The sequence below is a fragment of the Castor canadensis genome, chromosome 12 (genome assembly GCF_047511655.1).
Source record: "Castor canadensis chromosome 12, mCasCan1.hap1v2, whole genome shotgun sequence".
In the NCBI taxonomy this organism is placed as follows: domain Eukaryota; kingdom Metazoa; phylum Chordata; class Mammalia; order Rodentia; family Castoridae; genus Castor; species Castor canadensis.
This window is the reverse complement of record NC_133397.1, coordinates 36,628,431-36,648,751: the sequence shown is the minus strand read 5'-3', so window position 1 is coordinate 36,648,751 and position 20,321 is coordinate 36,628,431. Positions and strand designations below refer to the sequence as shown.

Genomic DNA, 20,321 nt, shown 5'->3' with positions numbered 1-20,321 from the left:
AAACAGCCATAAAGAAAATGATCCTCCCTATCTCAACCTCTCAAGTAGCTAGCATTACAGGCCTGAGCCACTGGCACCTGATTTCTCGAGATTTTGAGGTAAATGACCACATAAGGAAAACTGTACCTTCAAAAGTTAATTGCTCCAGGTAAAATATGGAGCAAAAAATTCCTCAAATAACACCTCTTGAAGATATATACAAATGCTTTGTCAATGCTGAAATAACTTATCAGAATCACAGTGTGTTTTCAAACCAGTTTGATAATTCAGCTTCATGAAGAGATATGAAGGGATAAATTCCAGTATTGTAAAGTTTTCTTTTTATTTTTCTTTTAGTGCTGGGGATAGAACCCAGGGCCTTACACTTGCTAAGCACATACTATCCTGCAGAACTATATCACCTGTCTACTGTAAATTATTTTAATTCAGTAATTTGAATGAAAGAAGTTTCACAGCATTCCAAATCGTGGCAGGGCATGGCATGTTAGATTCTCAACAGAAAAACAATGAATTAAATGACAAATAACAAGAGAACCTCATGTAAGTCTTTTCTGATGGCTTTTTTTTTTTTCCTTGTGGTACTGGTACTGCAGTTTGAAATGAGGTCCTCTCTACAAGTTGAGCCAAGCCTCCAGCCTTATGGAGATGACTTTAAAATGATAACAGGAGGACTGAAAGAACCCAAAACCACTATAAAAAGAATCTAAGGAGACCATCAGCAGATGAAAACTTTCTGAAAAATTCTAGAAGACAAACAGGAGAGACTGAATAGAGCAAACTAAAGTTCAGAATGAGCATTTCATTAAAGAAACACTAGAGATATTTCCTCTAAGATAAGAAAGAAGACACAAAAAACTAAGATAAAAAGCCCAAAGTTCATATAAAAGGAGTTTATGCTAGAGAAGAAGGGACTGATCTTTCTAGCAGAGTGCTAAAGAATTTCCAGATGAAAAAAGCAGGACCTTTTAAAAAGGGCAACTCTGGCAAGCATCTGTGGCTCAAGTCTATAATCCTTGGGAGGGTGAGACTGAGAGGACAGAGGTTCAAAGTTAGCCTGAGCAAAAAGTTTGTGAGACCCTATCGCAACAGAAAAAAGCTAGGTATGGTGGTGCATGCTGTCATCCTAGCAATGACAGGAAGTTTAAAATAGGAGCATCGTGGTACAGCCTAACCTGGACAAAAAGCAAGACCCTATCTGAAAAATAACCAGAGAAAAAGGCCTGGAGGCTTGGTTCAAACAGTAGAGGGCCTACCTTGCAAGCACAAAGCCCTGAGTTCAAACCCCAGTATTAAACAAAAAGTCAGTTCCCCTACTGCCAGCAAAATCTCCCCATATAAATAGAGCCCCCTGGTCAGTCTTCCTATTAGTCCAAGTTCCACCTCTCCAGTGCTGGGGATCAAATCCAGGGTCTTGCACTTGCTAGGCAAACACCCTACCACTGAGCCACATTCCCAGCCCTCTGACTAGTTTTGAATAAGAAGAGATAAGCTATGAATTGTCCAATACTCAAGGACAGACTATAGCACAAAATACAATGAATTAATAATTAGAGGAAACAGATGATCAGGCAACAAAACAGAACTATGAAGACACTAACTAGGAGTATTAAAAATATTTGACAGCGCTGGAGGCCAGTGGCTCACACCTGTAATCTTAGCTACTCAGGAGGCAGAGATCAGGAGGATCATGGTTTGAAACCAGCCCCAGCAAATCGTTCATGAGACCCTATCTCAAAAATACCAGTGCTTGCTTTGGCAGCACATATATTAAAACTGGAACGATACAGAAAAGATTAGCATGGCCCCTACGCAAGGATGACATGCAAGTTCATGAAGTGTTCCATATTTTTATGTGTATCTATAAGATTTTTTTCCCATCGTGTCTCAAAATAAAGGCTTTAAGGAAAGAAAAAAAAAAAAACACATAAAACAGGGCTGGCAGAGTGGCTCAAGTGATAAGCGTGCCAGCCTAGCAAAGGTAAGGCCCTGAGTTCAAACCACAGTAACACTAAAAAAAAAAAAAGATACTGTACTTGCATAACAAAAATAGCACAGACTGAAAAAAAAAGTCAGAAAACAGAAATTGAGAAGATCCTTTCCAATTTTAAAATCTGATTGGCAAATCTAAGTATCATTCCATTGGCTTGAAGATCAAAGTTGAGATTTAGCTCAGAAAAAAAAAAAAAAAAAAGCCTATAATCCTAGCTACTCAGGAGCCTGAGATGGGGGAGGGAGGATAACAGTTTGAGGCCAGCCCATGCAAAAAGTTCCAGAGACCCCCATTCAACCAATGGCTGGGTACGGTAGCAAGTGTCATCTCAGATACTTAGGTAAGCACAAACAGGAGATCCATGCTGGTCCAGGTATAAAGAGACTCTATCTCAAAAAACCAAACCAAAACAAAACAAAAAAACAGGCTGGCAGAGTACTTAAGGGAGGGAGGGAGGGAGAGAGGGTGGGAGGGTGGGAGGGAGGGAGGGATGGAGAGAAGGAAGGAAGGAAGGAAATAATGAGCAAAGACAAAGATAAAGACAGCCAATCCACGAGCTCTAACAAATATAAACAAAATACTATGGGGAAAATTCTCAGCTATAATGGAAGGCAGATATTTTCAAATTAAAATAGCCTACCAAATATCCTCGCCAGGGATGTATCACTGTGACATTTCAGGATATGATGGATTAAAGAATTCTAAAAAGATTGCTGGGTAAAATATAGATAATGTGCAAAGTATGGAGGATTTATATAAGTTATAATGTTCAGTAACAATGGATGTTTGACAATAGGGTAATTCCTAAGGCAAAATCATTTTAAACTCAAAATTCAATACCAAGTCAAAGTTTGTATCAAAGGTATTGTATACAATAATCTATGAATTTCATTCCTGAATAGTATAAGAAATATGAAATATGTAAAAGAGCAACTGAGTCTGATAAAGCTGAAGATCTCTGCTGCAAGTTAATATACATTAAAACATAAAACTAAAATTAACAGGATCAGAACCAAAACAACTCAAGCTTATTTTAATTTTCTTATTACAAAAGTAATTCAGTTTTGGTGAAATATAAACAGAAAAATCAAATACTTGAAGTTTCTCTCTCTCTTTTTTTTTTTTTTTTTGTGGGGAAGGACGACAGTGCTGGGGATGGAAGGAACCCAGAGCCTTGTACATACTCTCTCCTACTGAGCTACAGCCCAGCTGAGAAGTTTCTCTTTTCAGAAGCATTCCAACTACTTTATGAGAAAGGATCAACTAATGGATCTCCAGGCAACAATCAACGGCCTATCGCAGCCCCAAGAGAGACAACCAAACATTATATACCTCCTAAGAAGTTGACATATAATACCACCTACAAAGTTGTTTTTCTCTCTTACACTTCCCTCTCCCTCCTCCAACTACATCTTTAAATCTAACTACCAATATGGAAATATGAAGGAGAGAAGAACATGGTAAAAGACACTACAGGGAAACAATAAGCAAAATCCAAACAGAAAAAAGTTTCTTTAACAACAACAACAAAAAAACAAAAAAAAAAAGCAAGGAAAAAGGAGAAGGAGAGGGAAGTCATCAATTTTCCCCATATGATCACTCCATTGACTTGGCACCACAATCCTGCCACAGTGTCTTTGACATAGACAAAGTTGATTTCAGATGTGAGTGAATCTGCTCTGGCTTTTTTATTTTGTTTTATCAGCCTATTTCAGTTTATTTACTAATACCACCATATCTTAATTATGATAAGTTCACAATTGTCTCTACCAAATGATAAACAATAAGCCCTCTAACTTTTTTCTTTTTCAATTTTTGTTGGTACTGGGGTTTGAACTCAGGGCCTTACGCTTGCAAGGTAGGTGTTCTTAATACTTGAGCCACTCTGCCAGCCCAAACTTTTTTGTTCTTCAAGATTGATAATGGTTCTCAAATTTTTTTAATCTGAAAATTCTTTTATATTCCTAAAAATTACTGAGGACCTCAAAGAACTTTTGCTTGTGAGTTGTATCTATCAACATTTACCATGTTAGAAATTAAAACTGAGGGAAAAATGTAATACTTACTAATTCATTTAAAATAAATAAATTTGGTCTGGTGGAGTGGCTAGACTGGTACCATCAAACACGGTACCATCAAAAAAAAAGAAGGAGTAAAATAAATGAACTTATAAAACAAAACTGGCATATATTTATGAATATTTTCCAAAACTAAAAAATTTAATGAATATTGTTTCATAGTTTTACAAATCTCATCATTTTCTAGCTTAATAGACAAGTAGATTCCCCCACACCTTTACTGATGTATAAATGACACAGAAAAAATATATATATTAATGACTGACAAAATAGTTTCTGCTGGGTATTGGGGGGGGGAGCGGGAGGGGGTGGAGTGGGTGGTAAGGGAGGGGGTGGGGGCAGGGGGGAGAAATGAACCAAGCCTTGTATGCACATATGAATAATAAAAGAAAAATGAAAAAAAAAATGACTGACAAATAGATTTTCATGTAGCAGGTTCACTTTACTTTTCAAGAAGTCGACCAAATACCCATTATCTTTCAGTAGTTATTTCAAGTAAAAAAATAGTGTTGTAGGAAGAAGACTAGTTTAACTAACAATTCAAACAATCCTATGACTTTGTTTTCCTCAAGACAACTACCACACTTCAATAAGCAGTGGAAGTTTTATGATTTTTCCATTCTGTTATACTGAACGTTAAAAAAAATACGTGACTTCTCAAAACAAGACAGAGATGATGGCTATACAATACTGTCAATTTACTGAATGCCAATGAATTGTACACTGTAAAATGGCTAACAGTTAATTTGACATTCTGTGAATTTTGTATTAATTTTGGAGGCATGGCTTAAGAGACAGAGTGCCTGCCTAGCAAGGACAAGGCCCTGAGTTCAACCCCTAGTACCACTCAAAAAATAAAGGAATTAATTAATTAATTGCATTGCCTTGTCAAAACCATGCTTCAGTGGAATTTTCTTTTTTTTAAGCCTGTGGGAGCCGGACATGGTGGCTCCTGCCTATAAACTAGCTACCTAGCTAGAAGTGGAAATCTGGAATATACCACACACACACACACACACACACACACACACACATGCCCACTGTACTGAAGGCTTAGTCCCCAGTTTGGCACCATTACAAGGTGGTGGAAGCATTAAGGGGCAGGGCTTAGTGATAGGCTAGGGGTCAGGCTTAAGGGTCATGATGTTCTCAAAGGGGATTATGGAACCCCAGTCTCTTCTCTCTTTTACACATCCCAGTCATGTGCTCCCTACCTGAATGTATTGCCTCACCACAAGCTCAAAAGTAACACAGCAAACCTCTGAAACCTTGAGACAAAATAAACCTTGCCCCTTAATAAGTTGATTATCTCAGGTATCTATCACAGTAAAGGAAAACTAACATACAAAATTGGTACCAAGAAATAGGGTCACTGCAATAATTACATTTGACAATGTGACTCAGAAGCTTTTGGAATTGGTTTGTGAAAAGAGTTTGGAAAAGTCTGGTGGGGTGGAGTGGAGAAAGCCTATAATACTGGAACTTAGAGGGCAATTCTGATTGGAGCTCAGCAGACCAGAAATCTCAGACAAATACACAGTAAAAGTTCAAGTTTACCAGGTTCGGGATAGAAATGAATCTACTGGGAATTGGACTAGAGACAGCTGGTATTACACTATGGCAAAGAATTTGGCTACATTTTGTCCATGCCCTGAGATGCTGTGAGAAGTTGAGTTTAAAAGTGATGGACTAGATTATGAGGAGGAGAAAATTTTAAAATGTCAAAGCACTCAGGCTGTGGCATGGGTGTTATTGGCTGCTTTTAACCAAATGTACTATGAGCATCAGGAACGAAGAGAAAAAGAGCTAAAGGATTTGGAGAAGTTGAAGTTTGGCTAGAAAAGGATGTTTAAAGGTACAGCCAAGGAGGGTGCAGTTGCTAAAGTTTAGCACAGTTAAAAAGATGACAAGGTGACTGGGAGTATAGCTCACTGGTAGGTGTGTGTTTAGCCATGTGTGAGGCCTCGGGTTCAATCTCTAGCATACCCCTCCCACCCACCCCTCAAAAAAGCGGGAGGCTTGGCATGCAGATGATAGGAAATAAGCCTATGGGCATCTTAGGGATCAGCAAAACCCAGGCTCAGGGTGGCAGAAATGCAGATTTATTGCAAAGCCTTTCCAAAACAGTTTTTTTTTTTTTCCTTACTTCTCTTTTTAAGACAGTTCTGTTATGTTACCCAGGCTGACCACGAACTCACAATCCTTTTGTCTCAGCCTCTTGGGTGCTGGGATCACAGACATGCACCACCACACCAGGCTTCAGACAGTCTTTTGAGAAGAACCCCACCAGGTGTCCTTCTGACACAAAACTGTCTAGGCCAGAAAGGCACTCAAAAGCTACTACAAGCATTCAGAAACTGCCTGATCCCCTGGGTATAGCTGTGAGCCGCAGCACACCTTGGTGCCAACCATGTGATGCTAAGGTTTTGTTTTGGGGTATTTTTGTTAGTTTGGTCTTGGTTTTCATCAGTACTGGAGTTTGAACTCAGGACTTTGAGCTTGCTAGGCTGGCACTCTACCAATTGAGCCTCGCCAGCCCTTTCACCCGCTACTCCCCTAAGCAGAGTTTTGCTATAGCCTAGATTAACCTGGAACTTCCCTATGGAGCTCAAATTGGGTCAAACTCACCCTCCTGCCTCTGCCTACAGAGTGTTGATGCTGGTTTTGCAGGCATGAAGAATGTAAGAATTAATGGGACTATGGAGGCTTCCACCAAGATTTCAAAGAAAAATCTGGCAGGCCAGGTAATTGTGCTTCAGGGTGGGAATCCCTATAAGTAGTCCCTGAGAGGGTGTTGTGTGAAGCTATGTCAATAAGGCAGAAGCAAACAGGAATAATAATAATAGCAAAAAAATAAGGCCAAAGCTGCAATGGAAACCCAGGAAGGAACAAATACTAGGAATGTAGAATATGTACCAGGGATGCTGCAAGGAGCATGCAAAGCCAGGGCAAGAATATGGTCATATGAGCAAAGCTATAAAATGGGGCCTGAGCCCACATCCTGCCACAGTGTACCCTGAATGACAGACATGAGAATGCTATGATTTAATGTGTGCCCTGCTGGGATTCAGTCTTGCTTGGGTCCAATCTCTCCTAGCTATTTTCTTGTCCCTCCTTTTTGGAACAGGAATGAATGTTTGCCCTGTGCTATTTTATATTGGAAGTATGTAACTTCTTATTGACACTTATAAGAGATCACAACTAGTTTGTGTTGAGTATCAGTGAAGATTCTGGACTCAGACTTTTGAGCACTGCAGCAACAGTTAAGATTTTAGGACTCCTAGGCATGGACTGAATGGATTTTGTATTCTGTGATGGAAATGAACCTGTCCATCTCAGGAGTGAAATGCTATAGCTTGAAACTGGAATGTCCCTCAAACGTTCATGTATTAAAGGCTTAGTCCCCAGCTTGATGCCATTCAAGTTAGTAGAAACTTTAAAATATATATATTCTACAAATTTATGAGAATTTCTATATAATAAAGTCCTAAAAGCAGAATTTCAGAGTCAAAGATATATACATATTAAAATTTGAGGGCTGGAAGCATAGCTCAAGTGGTAGAAGTGCCTGTCCAGTACAAGGCCCTGAGTACAAACAGCCAGTACCACCAAAATATATGTATTATTTTTAAATACATATTTAATTTATTACTATATTTATATACCATATGTATAGTATGTATATACATATATGTATATATAGATACATATACAATTTGACTAGTTTTTCTGATATAGAAGAGCATCTGTGTAGCTTACCTTCACTAATACTAGACATTAACATAAAAACTATAAAATTTCCTCCCCTAAATAACTCTTGTTGACTAGAAATGTTCTCATTTCTCCCTTTCTCATGGTTGCTGTAAAATTCTTTTAAACTAACTTTGTTTGGTAATAAGTAATATAGGTAAAAAAGATTTCCCAACCTCTGCCTAATGGTTCATGTAAAAGTCTGATGTTGACTCTAAGTCAGTTTCCCTCAGACTCGTGAGCTGTTTGTATTCCAAATATCCAATATTTAATTCTCATTCTAATGAGAGCTAAATGAAATTTAATTCTAATTTTAATTTACAATCTACAATTCCATTTAAAGTCAATTATAATTGAGAAGAGATTTTTCTGTTATGCATTAATGACTTTTACTTCCTTAAAGAACAAAAACTAAATTAAATGCAAACTCTATGCAAGTTTCAAATTCTGAATGGCTACTGTATACCATATTCCACAGAAGATAGCAAAATGAAAAACTGAGATACCGATTTTCACAAATCTTCAATCTAAAACGAAATCTGAACAGAACTATTTAGGCAAATTTTACATAAGTTATAAGATTCTTACCAGCTGTTCAACAGACATTCAAAAATCAATTAAGAATCAGGCACAATAGTTGAGGGGGAGAGACGATGGGGTAATGTAAATAATGTACAATATAAGTGTAATTGGAATTGTCACTATGAATCCTTTCCCCTTATAATGAATATATCCTAATAAAAAATTTATTTAAAAAAAAAACAGGCACAGGTGGCTCATGCCTGTATCCTAGCTACTTAGGAGGGTGAGATCGGGAGGATTGTAGCTAAGGCCAGCCTAGGCAAATAGTTCTCAAGACTATCATCTCCAAAATAACCAGAGCAAAATAGACTGGTGGTATCGCTCCAATGGTAGAGTGCTTGCAAGCATGAAGCCCTGAGTTCAAACCCCAGTCTCATAAAAACAAAAACAACAAAATAAAACCTGCCTTATGAAAGGCAGGTCCTCATTTAGGAGGTGAGAATACCACGTAGAATCAACATTCTTTAAACTTAGAAAAGTTTACTGTAAATTGTGGTTGTAAGCACAATTGTAGTGATGATGGCTGTTTCTATATGCTAGGATCCTGACCTGGCAACCATTTATAAGAATCTAAGACTTCCTCTGAAGAACCCTACCATTGAGTGACTGTACGTCTATGTCTTTAAGACCTATCCTACTACTGACACCAAATTTAGGTTCTAGAATAGCTGCTCTGGCCTTTTTTAAAAGCATAACTGGGCTGGATATGTAGCTCAGTGATACAGCGCTTGCCTAGCATGTGCAAGTCCTTGGGTTTGATCCTCAGCATGGGGGAGGGGACAGCAATAGTCAAGGTTAAGCAATAAAGGAGACAAAGTCCCAACAGTGATTCTCTGAACCAGGACGAGGCCCATCAGCATAGATACATGAGTTTCTCTCACCACCACTCATACCTTGAAACAAGATAAACTTGGAGAACAAATAATCAGGCCCAAAACCGTTTTCTTTACGACACTGTGGCCAATAATCAGCAGGTACCTAAGGAAATGTTTGTAAGACATGCTGAAGCCTAACTTCAAAGGCTGTGGTCTAGATCTCAGGGTTTGCAAGCAGAAAAAATTGGCACTTTTAAAATATGACTAACCAGCTGCACCAGAGGCTAGGAAGAGCATTAATCACTATATTTACCAATGCTGTCATTAGCAGCTTTTAAAAACCCAGGGTTTCTACATTTGAGATGTGGAAAAACTAATGTTAGACCATACAAAGGACACATCCATAAACCTAGGTAGCAATTACCCAACCAAGAAGTTATTTCCCAGTTTCTATAATACAACTAGCATTCTTACATTTCTTTTTAGTTTATATAATAATACACTTTGTATGCTTAAACACTTTTTTTTTTGTACTGTAAAATTGAACTCAGAGTCTCATTACTGCTATTAGGCAGGCTCTATACCACTTAAAGACACTCCACCAACCCTGTTTTTTTTTTTTTTTTGGTATTACTGGGATTTGCACTCAGGGCCTTGAACTAGCTACAGGCATTCTACCACTTGAGCCACGTCCCAGTCCTTTCTGGACAGCAGCTATGCTCACCCCTATACCACCAAGTCCTTTTTGTCTTAGTTATTTGTTGCTGTTGTTTCTGTTTCACTTTATTTTTCAAACAGGGTCTTGTGTTTATGCCCAGGGCCTGCCTGAACTGTGATTCTCCTACTTATACTTCCTGTTTACCTGGACAACAAGCATGCCACTGTGCCCAGCTTTTATTGGCTGAGATGGGGTCTCATGAACGTGTTACTGGGGCTGACCTCAAACCCCCATGTTCCTGATCTCTGCCTCCTGAGTAGCCACCGTGCCCAGCTTAAAGAAGTTTTTAATTTAGTTACGCTCATTTGACTTGAAAATCTATATAGAATTATGTAAAGTAGACAACCTACCTACTCAGCAACTTGCTGAGTAGCTTTCATTCTGTCTGATTTTAGCACTTACATTCATCAATTCATAATACAGTATATCTGCAACTATGCAGTCATATACAGACACAATTTCTTTTTTTTTTTTTTGGTGGTACTCTACCACTTGACCTAAAAGCCACTCCTCCAACTCTGTTTTGGGTTGAGTATTTGAGAGATGGTCTCTCAAACTATTTGCCTGGGTTGGCTTTGAACCTCGATCCTCCTGACCTCTGCTTTCTGAGTAGCTAAGATTACAGGTGTGAGCCATTGGCGCACGGCACAGATATATGACTTCTGAATAAGCAATTTATGAGGTGGAATACTTTGAAAAATTACTTAACTATTTTGTGCTTCCATTTTCTCATCTGTAAAATGGGGATAATAATATACTTTATAGAGCTCTTGAGAGGACACATGTAAAGCAACTGGAATAGTACCTATTAAAAAAACCCAGTAAATGTTAGAACTTTCTTTTTCTGGGTGGTACTGGGGTTTAAGCTCACAGCATCATGTTTGCTAGACAAGACACTCCACCACTTGAGCCAAGCCTCCAACCATTCTTGCTCGTTATTTTGGAGACAGGCTCCACTTTTTGCCCATGCTAGCTTGGACATGAATTCTCCTATTTTAAGCTTCCTGCCATCACTAGGAAAACAGGCATGTGTCACCACACCCAGCTCTTTTCTGTTGAAATGGGGTCTCACAAACTTTTTTTCCAGGATGGACTAGAACTGCAATCCTCCTGATCTCCACCTGCCAAGTAGCTAGGATTGCAAGAGTGAGCCACTGGCACCCAGAAATGTAAGATTTTTTTTTTTTTCAGTTCTGAGGTTTGAACTCGGGGTCTCATGCTTGTCAGACAGGCACTCTACCACTTGAGCCACTCTCCCATCCCTAATGATAATTTTTTTTTTTTTTTTTGCAGTACTGGGGTTTGAACTCAGCCTACACTTTGAGCCACTCCACCAGCCCCTTTTTGTGAAGGGTTTTTTTTCAAAATAGGGTCTCATGAACTATTTGCCTGGGCTGGCTTTGAACTGCGATCCTCCTGATTTCTGTTATGAGTAGCTAGAATTACAGGTGTGAACCACTGGTACTCAGCTAGAATTTTTTTTTTTTTTTGTGGGACTTGGGGTGGAACTCAGGGCTTTGCGCTTAAAAAGCAGGTACTCTACTGCTTAAGCCACACCTCTGGTACATTTTGTACTGGTTATTCTGGAGGTGGGGATCTCGCAAACTATTTGTCCAGGCTGGCTTTGAACCTCAATCCTCCCTAGCTACCCAAATAGCTAAGATTACAGGTGCCAGGTCCAATGTTATAATCTTTTAAAGCTAAATTCAATACTCATGAACAATATATAAACCTGTGCTATACATGAAACTAAATATATGAGCCCCAATATCACAAAGCAAACAATGGAAGGCTACGTTTAGAAATGAGATAAAAGGAATAAATGAATAACCAGCATATCACCTTTCTCCAATTATGAGTAGCTGTGTTGTCTTTGTCAAATTTACAAATTGTCAGTCTACTTATGGATGAATATAGAATCAGGGATATCTATGAATCACACAATACTGATCTAAAGAGTAATGAATATATGCTATAAGAAAATCTGTTAGTAGCTGGACACTGCTGGCTCACGCCTGTAAACCTAGCTTACTAGGGAGGCAGAGATCATGAAGATCACAGTTCAAAGCCAGTTTGGGAAAAAAGCAACACCCTATCTCAAAAAACTACCCAACAAACTAAAAAAAAGGGCTAGCGAGTGGCTCAACTGGTACAGTGACTGCGTAACAAGTATGGCCTGACTTCAAACTCTAATATGACTAAAAAAAAGACAAGAAAATCTGTTAGTAAAGGTATTAGTCATACATACACACACAATAAGACTAAATATAGTATACATTGGTAAAAGGCCTAACAGCTAGCATAACAATAAATTTTATAGTGCTTTATAATACATGAAGCATATACTCTATTATTAAATGACCAAAGACACTGTGCATGAGTGAAGTGTGCTGCCTCCTGGTCCCTAAAAATCTCCTAAAGGAATTCTTACTCCTCATGCTCTGCCTACAAGAGTGAATCACTAACTGGGCCCAGAGCAGGCCCAGGTCTTGATCTTTCTCTCTCACTTCCAGTGGAATCATAATGTACAAAGAATTGCCTCCTTGACATACTAGGAAGCTTACAGCAAACATTCAGTGAGTATTAAAGTTCACAAACTACAAAGGACCTCAAGATTTTCTCCTATGTTCCATATAGCACCAAGGAAATTCTGGGCACTTGATAATGTCCTTGAGAATAAAAAGTCAATATTCACCAAATTACCCCTCTTTACTGCCAAAGAACAATGGGGCTTCAGCAATTTTCTTCTTTTAAAACAGAAATAGATACGGCATGACTGCAACATTAGCAAAATGTCAAGATCTCTCCAAAGTGCACTTGTTCAACATCAGCATGTGGGCTGGTTAGCATGGCTCTGTGCCTTGGCCAAAGACTTGCCCTAACCCACCCTTCCTCTCACCTTCAGCCATTTGAAAATGAGAGCCACAGATGACAAAATATGGTTCTACACTACTCCTTCACAACTAGGAAATGAACAAAAACAAATAGCCCTAAATGTATGTCTCTTCATCATAATTCAAAAGTATTCATCACTCAGCAAACTCCTTGCATTTACAAGCCAGGACCCTTATCTTACTTATCAAGCACTTAGCAAACTCCCTAACCTGGAAAACACTCGAAAAATGTGTTCTTCGGTGACAGAAGGGTCATGTACACTGTATGTCCCACACAGGAATGTCTTGATAATTATATTTCAATATATTTTTTCAGGCCTTATAGAAGATGAAAAACACATCACTAGTTTTTCCATTCCAGGCAATCTGTTAAAGGAAACCAACATTACTGGTAGACAGATTCCAAGCTATCAGAAAGGTAAATTAAAAATATACTTATGTGTTTTGGATACATTCTTTGAACCATTTGTCAGATACTTGTTCTGGCAAGATTTTTATGACTGGCCACATAACTTCTTGAGCTTAAAATGAATCATTATATTCTAGCTTCTTCCAATTAAATAATAAATGCATGATTTTTTTAGCTTTTATTAGCTATATACATCTTAAAGAAAATCTCAAAATAATAGTTTTTATGTTCTATCTCTTTGGGCATTGTAACTTACATCGCAATTTTTCTTTCTTAAAACAGTCCTATTGGTAAAAAAGACTGCCTTACATTACCTGGCCTGATTGTATTTTCTAGCAAAGGACTTCAGTTACACAAAATACACTAACTCTAGTCAATCTAACCACAGTGTCTCCTTAAAAAAAGAAAGAAAGAAAACAGTTTTAGGATGCACACTATGTGGGTGAGGAAGGAGAACAAGTTATTTCTGAAAAAACTTAGAGAAAATGGAATTCCAGTTTCTTTGTCCTATACTTCCTATTATGGGAGATCTGTGTCCATTTCTCAAAAGTGAAGTTATGCACAAAGGTCCATGCATGTAGATTACCAGAACCAAACTGGAACTTTAGAAAGATTACAAATCTCTCTCAAGCCAGAAATGCAGACTGAGGAGGGAACAATTACTGAAACAGTTCATATATTTTATTTCTACATATACAGAGTTTTTATGAGCATCATGACCAGCAAGGAGCAGGAGAAAGGAAAATAAAGCTAAAGGAATTTCTTTTTACTTTTTTTGATGGGACTGGGGTTTGAACTCAGGGATTTGCACTGGCAAAGCAAGCACTCTGCTGCCTAAGTCACACCTCCAGTCAATTTTGCTCTGGTTATGTTGGAGATGGGATCTTGGGAACTATTTGCCCAGGCTGACCTCAAACCTTGATCTTCCCTATCTCAACCTCATAAATAGCTTGGATTACAGGCGTGAGCCACCTGTGCCTGGATTGAAGGAATTTCTTCAACCTGACTAAAATACTACATTGTTTCCCATACCCATTGCCCTGGACTCCTGCTGCTCCCTGCATACACCCCATGCTCCTTCTACCTGACGTGTCCCGCACTCTGTTCAAAAGTGAGTAAAGAACGCTCATGACTACATAATTTGCTAGGAATCTGCAGAAGATCAGCACTTACCAAAATGGTCAGCTGGACATTGGCACAAACCTAACAGATATTCAAATTGCAAAACTCAGGAATAGAAACTTCTGCAGAGCCTTTCTATGCCAATACCACACATTTCAAGACAAAAATACAGCATGAAACCTTTAGTAAACTAAGTTGAACCAGATTCTGTCGAGAGTTTGGAAAATGCTTCAAAGAAGTGTTTAGGTGGGTTTTGGCGACAGTGTTACTGGGTACATTAGATTAACTTCTGTAAAGTCCTTACCTGATATGTGTTGCCGGTAGAGATTCATACTGACGTGACAAAAAGAGTTCCCTATGTTTCAACTGATGCTTCTGTTTATCAGTCAAATCGGCCTCAACTGTTGTTTCAGATTCTTCCTCAATTTCCTCTACGTGAAAGAAATTCAAATAATTTATTAATACAAAGCATACTGGCTATGTGGATATTAAAACAGAATTTAAAACACATGTCAAATTAACACTTCAATGTGTATTTTCTTCAAAGCAATACATTTGAAACTTGCACATTAAAGTTGTCATCTCCATTACAACCATAAAATTAAGTTCATTGGGACTCAAATGAAGAAGAAAAACTCCAATTTAAAAATGGCAACCAAGCCATTAGTACATGCCTGTAATCTCAACACTTGAGAGGCTGAGACAGAAGGATCATGAGTTTGAGGACAGTCTGGACTACACAGTGAGAGTCTGGCTCAGAAAACAAAAACATCATCAACAACAAAAATAACAATCTATGAAAGTCAGCCTCCCAGTAATAAAAGCTTCATAAAGAAAAAAAAGAGAGGGAGGGGGTGGGGGCAGGGGGGAGAAATGAACCAAGCCTTGTATGCACATATGAATAATAAAAGAAAAAAAAGAGAAAAATGGGTATCTTTTACTCTTTTTAGGGAGAGAGGAGGAGGAAATTATTCAAGAAAATTTCCCCTTCCTAGCTGGGCGCCAGTGGCTCATGCCTATAATCCTAGCTACTTTGGGAGGCTGAGACTAGGGAGATCAAGGTTCAAGGCCAGCCCAGGCAAATAGTTTGCAAGACCCCATCTCCAAAATAACCAGGGCAATATGAACTTGAGGTGTGACTCAAGCAGTAGAGCACTGCTTTGTGAGTGGGAAGTCCTGAATTCAAACCCTAGTCCTACCAAAGAAAAAATTTTCCCCTCACAAACAAGATTAGTCTCCAGAATTCACCCCACATAGGTAGGGGCCTGGCTCAAGTGGTAGAGCTCTTGTGAAGCAGAGTTTCTCCCACAAACTTAATTTGTTTAAGACATTAAGAAGAGCCTAAGAATTTATGGAAAAGAAAAACAGATCACATGCAAGGAAACTGGAATCTGAGTGGAATCTACTTGTGAGTACCAACACTGTGCTACCAAATGGTAGCACAATACTATCCAAAAGGAAAATCATATTCAAGCTAGTAATCAATCAACTTATGAGAACAGAGTTATAACATCATTTCATTCATTCAACCAGCATTTATTAGGTGCATATTTGGAACTATTCAAGATGCTAGGGATACTTGAGGTCAACAAAATAGTTACTGAGAAACAATTTGAAGTATCTCCCATTGAGAAGCAGGGCTGGAAGGAAGAGATAGGAAAGACAAGAGTTATGTACTTTTTTTTTGGGGGGGGGGCGCGCAGACTTTTTTGACACAGGATCTCAGTACACAGCCCCCATCCAGACTGGCCTCAAACTCACAATGCTGGGATTTTAAGCAAGTGACACCATGTCCAGCTACATTATTTTTTAGCACTAAATTTAATAATCTCTTTAAAGAAAAATATCACCAGTATCATTTACAGACACAATTCTAATTCATTTAAGTGATAAAAATTTTTAAAATATACTATGTCTAGGGGCTCACTGGTACTTTGCAGCTTCCCCTGGAGTAGACTGTGTGGACTGTGAAGAGATGGGAACAGTGGAAATACGGAGAACTCAGAGAGCCAGTCTGCTCTTACAGCAGGAGCGAGTGTGTTGGCTCTTCACCACACAAGCATAACCCAAGATAAACATCTAAATAAGCCTAGCATCCTTAAATCTGAGACACCAACAGGTGTCACACAATGATTGCCATACACAGAGCAACGTATTTGTTTTTCACACAATTATTATTTCAGGACCCGAGACAAAAGGGATTTGGGGAAATACAATCCCGAGTTGTAGCAGTTTTTATTTAATTGCATGAGGATAACCAATGGGCTGAGTCAGATCTTTCCCACTTTCAAACTCTCAACACTGTGATTTGAAAACAAACTTTAAAAACTGATTTACAAAAGATTCACCTAACTCAAAAAAAAAGGCAATTTTAGATTCTTTGAATGTTCTTTTTAATGAACCACTCAAAGAGAAATACAGAGCTAAAGGAGCCATTTACTTGCAGGTCTAATAACATTTCACCAGTGGAGATCAATAAAGTTATTGCTGCATTGGCATTATTAGCACCGTCAAATATCACATGCAAAATTATACTCTTCACTAATTAGAATTTGACAAATTGTTGTTCTGAAAGACACAGCTAACTGAATTCTACAGAGCCAAAACAGCATCAAGCACTATAAACAACAGCAAATCTTTTTACTTCTTTTCTTTTTTGTGGTGCTGAGAATTAAGCACAGGGCCTAGCCACCTAGGCAAGAGCTAAACTATTGAGTTATACTCCCAGTTTTATTTTCCTATATAACTCCATGGTACAGGCTGAAAAAGCACTAAAAGCTGTGAAGTCCAAACTAACCAAAGACAGAAATCATTGCAAAAGCATTGTTCAATATGAAGGTCACCAATGAAACCCATTTTTCAAATTGACTAGTTCAATTTCACTTACATATTTCTATAAATTTACTCTAGATTCTAAGCAGGAATGAAGGATTCCTATTCCACCAATATCCTAAAAACACTGAACAACGATGGCAAAAATTAGCATTTAGACAAGGAAAAACTAAAAAGACAGAAAATAACTATCACCATCAAAAATTGCAGGCTCACACCTGTAAATCCTAGCTCCTTGGGAGACAGAGATCAGGAGGACTGGGGTTCGAGGCTGGTCTGGGCACTAGTTTACGAGACCCACAACTAGTTCACAAGACCCTACCTCAAAAATACCCAACACAAAAAAGAACTGGGTGTGTCTCAAATGGTAGAGCACCTGTCTAGCAAGCATGAGACCCTGAGTCCAAATACTATTACCACCAAAAAAAAAATTATGTACATAAGAGGGTGGAAGAGTGGCTTAAGCAGTAGAGTACCTGCCTAGCAAGTATGAGGCCCTGAGTTCAAATTCCAGTACCACCAAAAAGAAAAAAAGTTATGTAATTTTTTACATATGTATGTAGCTCACTTACCTAGCACACATGAGGCACTGGGATTGTTGGGGAAAAAAATGATGTTATGAACATATTGTATCTCTATAATTTTTAAAACCATTTTACCAAGCTTGATTGAACACCAGATCTATTCTTACTAATGTTATTAAAGTAGAAGTGAGGACTGGTGGATTGGCTCAAGTGGTAGAGTACCTCCCTTATAAATATGAAACCCTGGGTGCAAACCCAGTCCCACAAAAATAAATAAATAAATAAATAAAGTACAAGTCAAGTACTACACAGCAACAGAAGACACTGAATGCCAACCAATTTACTGTATTTTCTTTATAGGCACAAAAGTTTCAGTATACAGTTTATTAGCAATAAAGCACTGGGAGAAGGGAGATGAGAAAGAGTACAGAAGAAAACTGTACAAAGGTATTAAGTTTGAAAGAGCAATAGATGTCACCACATTTAGCTGTATGTACCGTATAATGTGTGACCCACCAAGGCGCCTTCCTACATATTTTAAAGTTTTAACTGCAGGAAGATAAGTAAGTCAAAGCCCCAAAAGACTCTCCTAGGCTAATTATCCATGCAAGCTGAAAAGGGATGGGATAAGCTAACACAATGTCCAGGGAACAGGGCTCAGAGAAGAAATGCAACTAACTCAGTAGTGTAGAATGCCTTGAGAATCCAGCTATGAGATTCAGGGATAAGTCCCAACAGCAGCTTACAGTCAGGGCAAAGTTTTAGAGATTGGGCATGTGACAGAGATGGCTGATGAATCAAAGTAACTGAGCAAAAAGGTGCAGAACCCAGGGAAGGAGAAGTCATTAAACTGAGTATTTTTCCAAACAGGTCAAATTTGTAAATCCTACATGTTAGTTTGGGAGTTTGAGGGGGCAATACAGATAGGGGAGTTTTCCAAAGATATTCAAAGGCACTCTGGGTTTTTTTTGTATTTTGGTGGTACTAGGTTTTGAACTCAGGGCCTTGCACTTGCTAAGCAGGCATTCTATCATTTGAGCCACACTACCAGACAATATGAATCTATCTTAATGACATAGCACCCACAACAAAAAGATGTGAACTGACATAACTATATACAAAAGCAGATAGGTTTAAAATAAAAAGTCCACATTTGCATTTAACAAGTACTTAAATGAAGGCCTATCATACTGAAAATAGCTCAGAACTGATGCAACTCATGTCTGCCTGGTAAGGAAAGAAAAGTTCTCAACAGTAGAATAAGCAATTTAAATACTACTAGAAGGACTTTAACAAATGAAATTCCAGGGAATTATATGAATGAATAAAACAATTAGCTTAAAAGTAAATGATCAACAAATAAAAGTCAATTCTATTTCTAGTTGGCAATGAATAATCTAAAACTGAAATTAAGAAAACAATTCTATGGACACCTCTGATGGTAGTTAGGATATTCACAGCATTCTCGCCGTGCTGACTAACCAAGTGTATATGAAGTTATGGCAACATCATCCTCCTAAGTATGTGCTATTTGCATTAAATGATATTTTCAACCTCAAAAGAAAAGAAAACAATTCTAAGGCTGACAGAGTGGCTCAAGTGGTACAGTACCTGTGTAGCAAGTGTGAGGCTCTGAGTTCAAATCCCAGCACCATCAAAAAAAAGAAAAAAAAAGCAATTCTACTCTAATAATATCAAAATGAGTAAAATACACTTAACAAAAGGTAAAACTTTTATGCTAAAAACTACAAAACACTGCCAAAAACCAAATAAAGGGAAAGACAACCATGTTCACAGTTTGGAAGAGTTAATACTGTTTAAAATGACAATAGTCTCAAATTAATCTACAGATCAATGCCTCACCTAGCAAAATTCCAACAGTCTTTTACACAAAACATATGTATTAATTTGAAAATGCATATGGACACCTAAGGAACCCAGAATAACCAAAACAATCTTAGATAAGAACAAACTTAAGAGCTGAGGCAAAAGCTCAAATGGGTCAGGCAAGCACAAGGCTCTGGATTCAAACCCAAATACTGCAAAACAGAACTTAAGACAGCTCATAGTTAACTCAAAGCTACAATAATCAAAACTAGGTGGTATTGGCCTAAGATAGATGTACACATCAATGGAGTACAACTGACAGTAAGAAATAAGCTTGTACATTTATGGGTAATTGGTTTGAAGCAAGAATGCCAAGACCCTTCACTAAGAGAAAGTATAAAAAATAGTCTTTTTAGCAAATGGTGCTGAAACAACTAGATATCCACATGCAAAAGATCAAAGTTGAACTCCCACATCTCACACTATATATAAAAATTAACTCAAAATATAGTTAACGCAATGTAAAAGCTAAAACTATAAAACATTCAGAATAAAATAAAGGTATAATCTTTAACGCCTTAGGCTAGGCAACGGCTTCATAGCTATAATACCCAAACATAGAGGCAGAAATATTTATTTATTTATTTATTTATTTATTTATTTATTTATTTATTGGTGCTTATCTTTTTTTTTTCTTTTATTATTCATATGTGCATACAAAGCTTGGGTCATTTCTCCCCCCGGCCCCCACCCCCTCCCTTACCACCCACTCCACCCCCC

At 38.1% G+C, this 20,321-nt stretch overlaps 1 protein-coding gene and 1 non-coding gene across 7 annotated transcripts in view; one reads left to right on the top strand and one right to left on the bottom strand.

The window, feature by feature from the left end:
• The window catches only part of Mta3 (metastasis associated 1 family member 3), a 146,722-nt gene that overhangs the window by 96,508 nt on the left and 29,893 nt on the right, over positions 1-20,321 (bottom strand). For all 6 annotated transcript variants that reach the window (XM_074049574.1, XM_020155884.2, XM_020155885.2 and 3 more), the window contains one exon: positions 14,663-14,789. In XM_074049574.1, the coding sequence (XP_073905675.1) occupies positions 14,663-14,789 (127 nt within the window). The remainder of the gene's footprint in view (positions 1-14,662; positions 14,790-20,321) is intronic.
• On the top strand, positions 1,744-1,850 carry LOC141415157 (U6 spliceosomal RNA). The gene has a single exon (XR_012440171.1). It is a non-coding gene; the product is annotated as a U6 spliceosomal RNA (small nuclear RNA).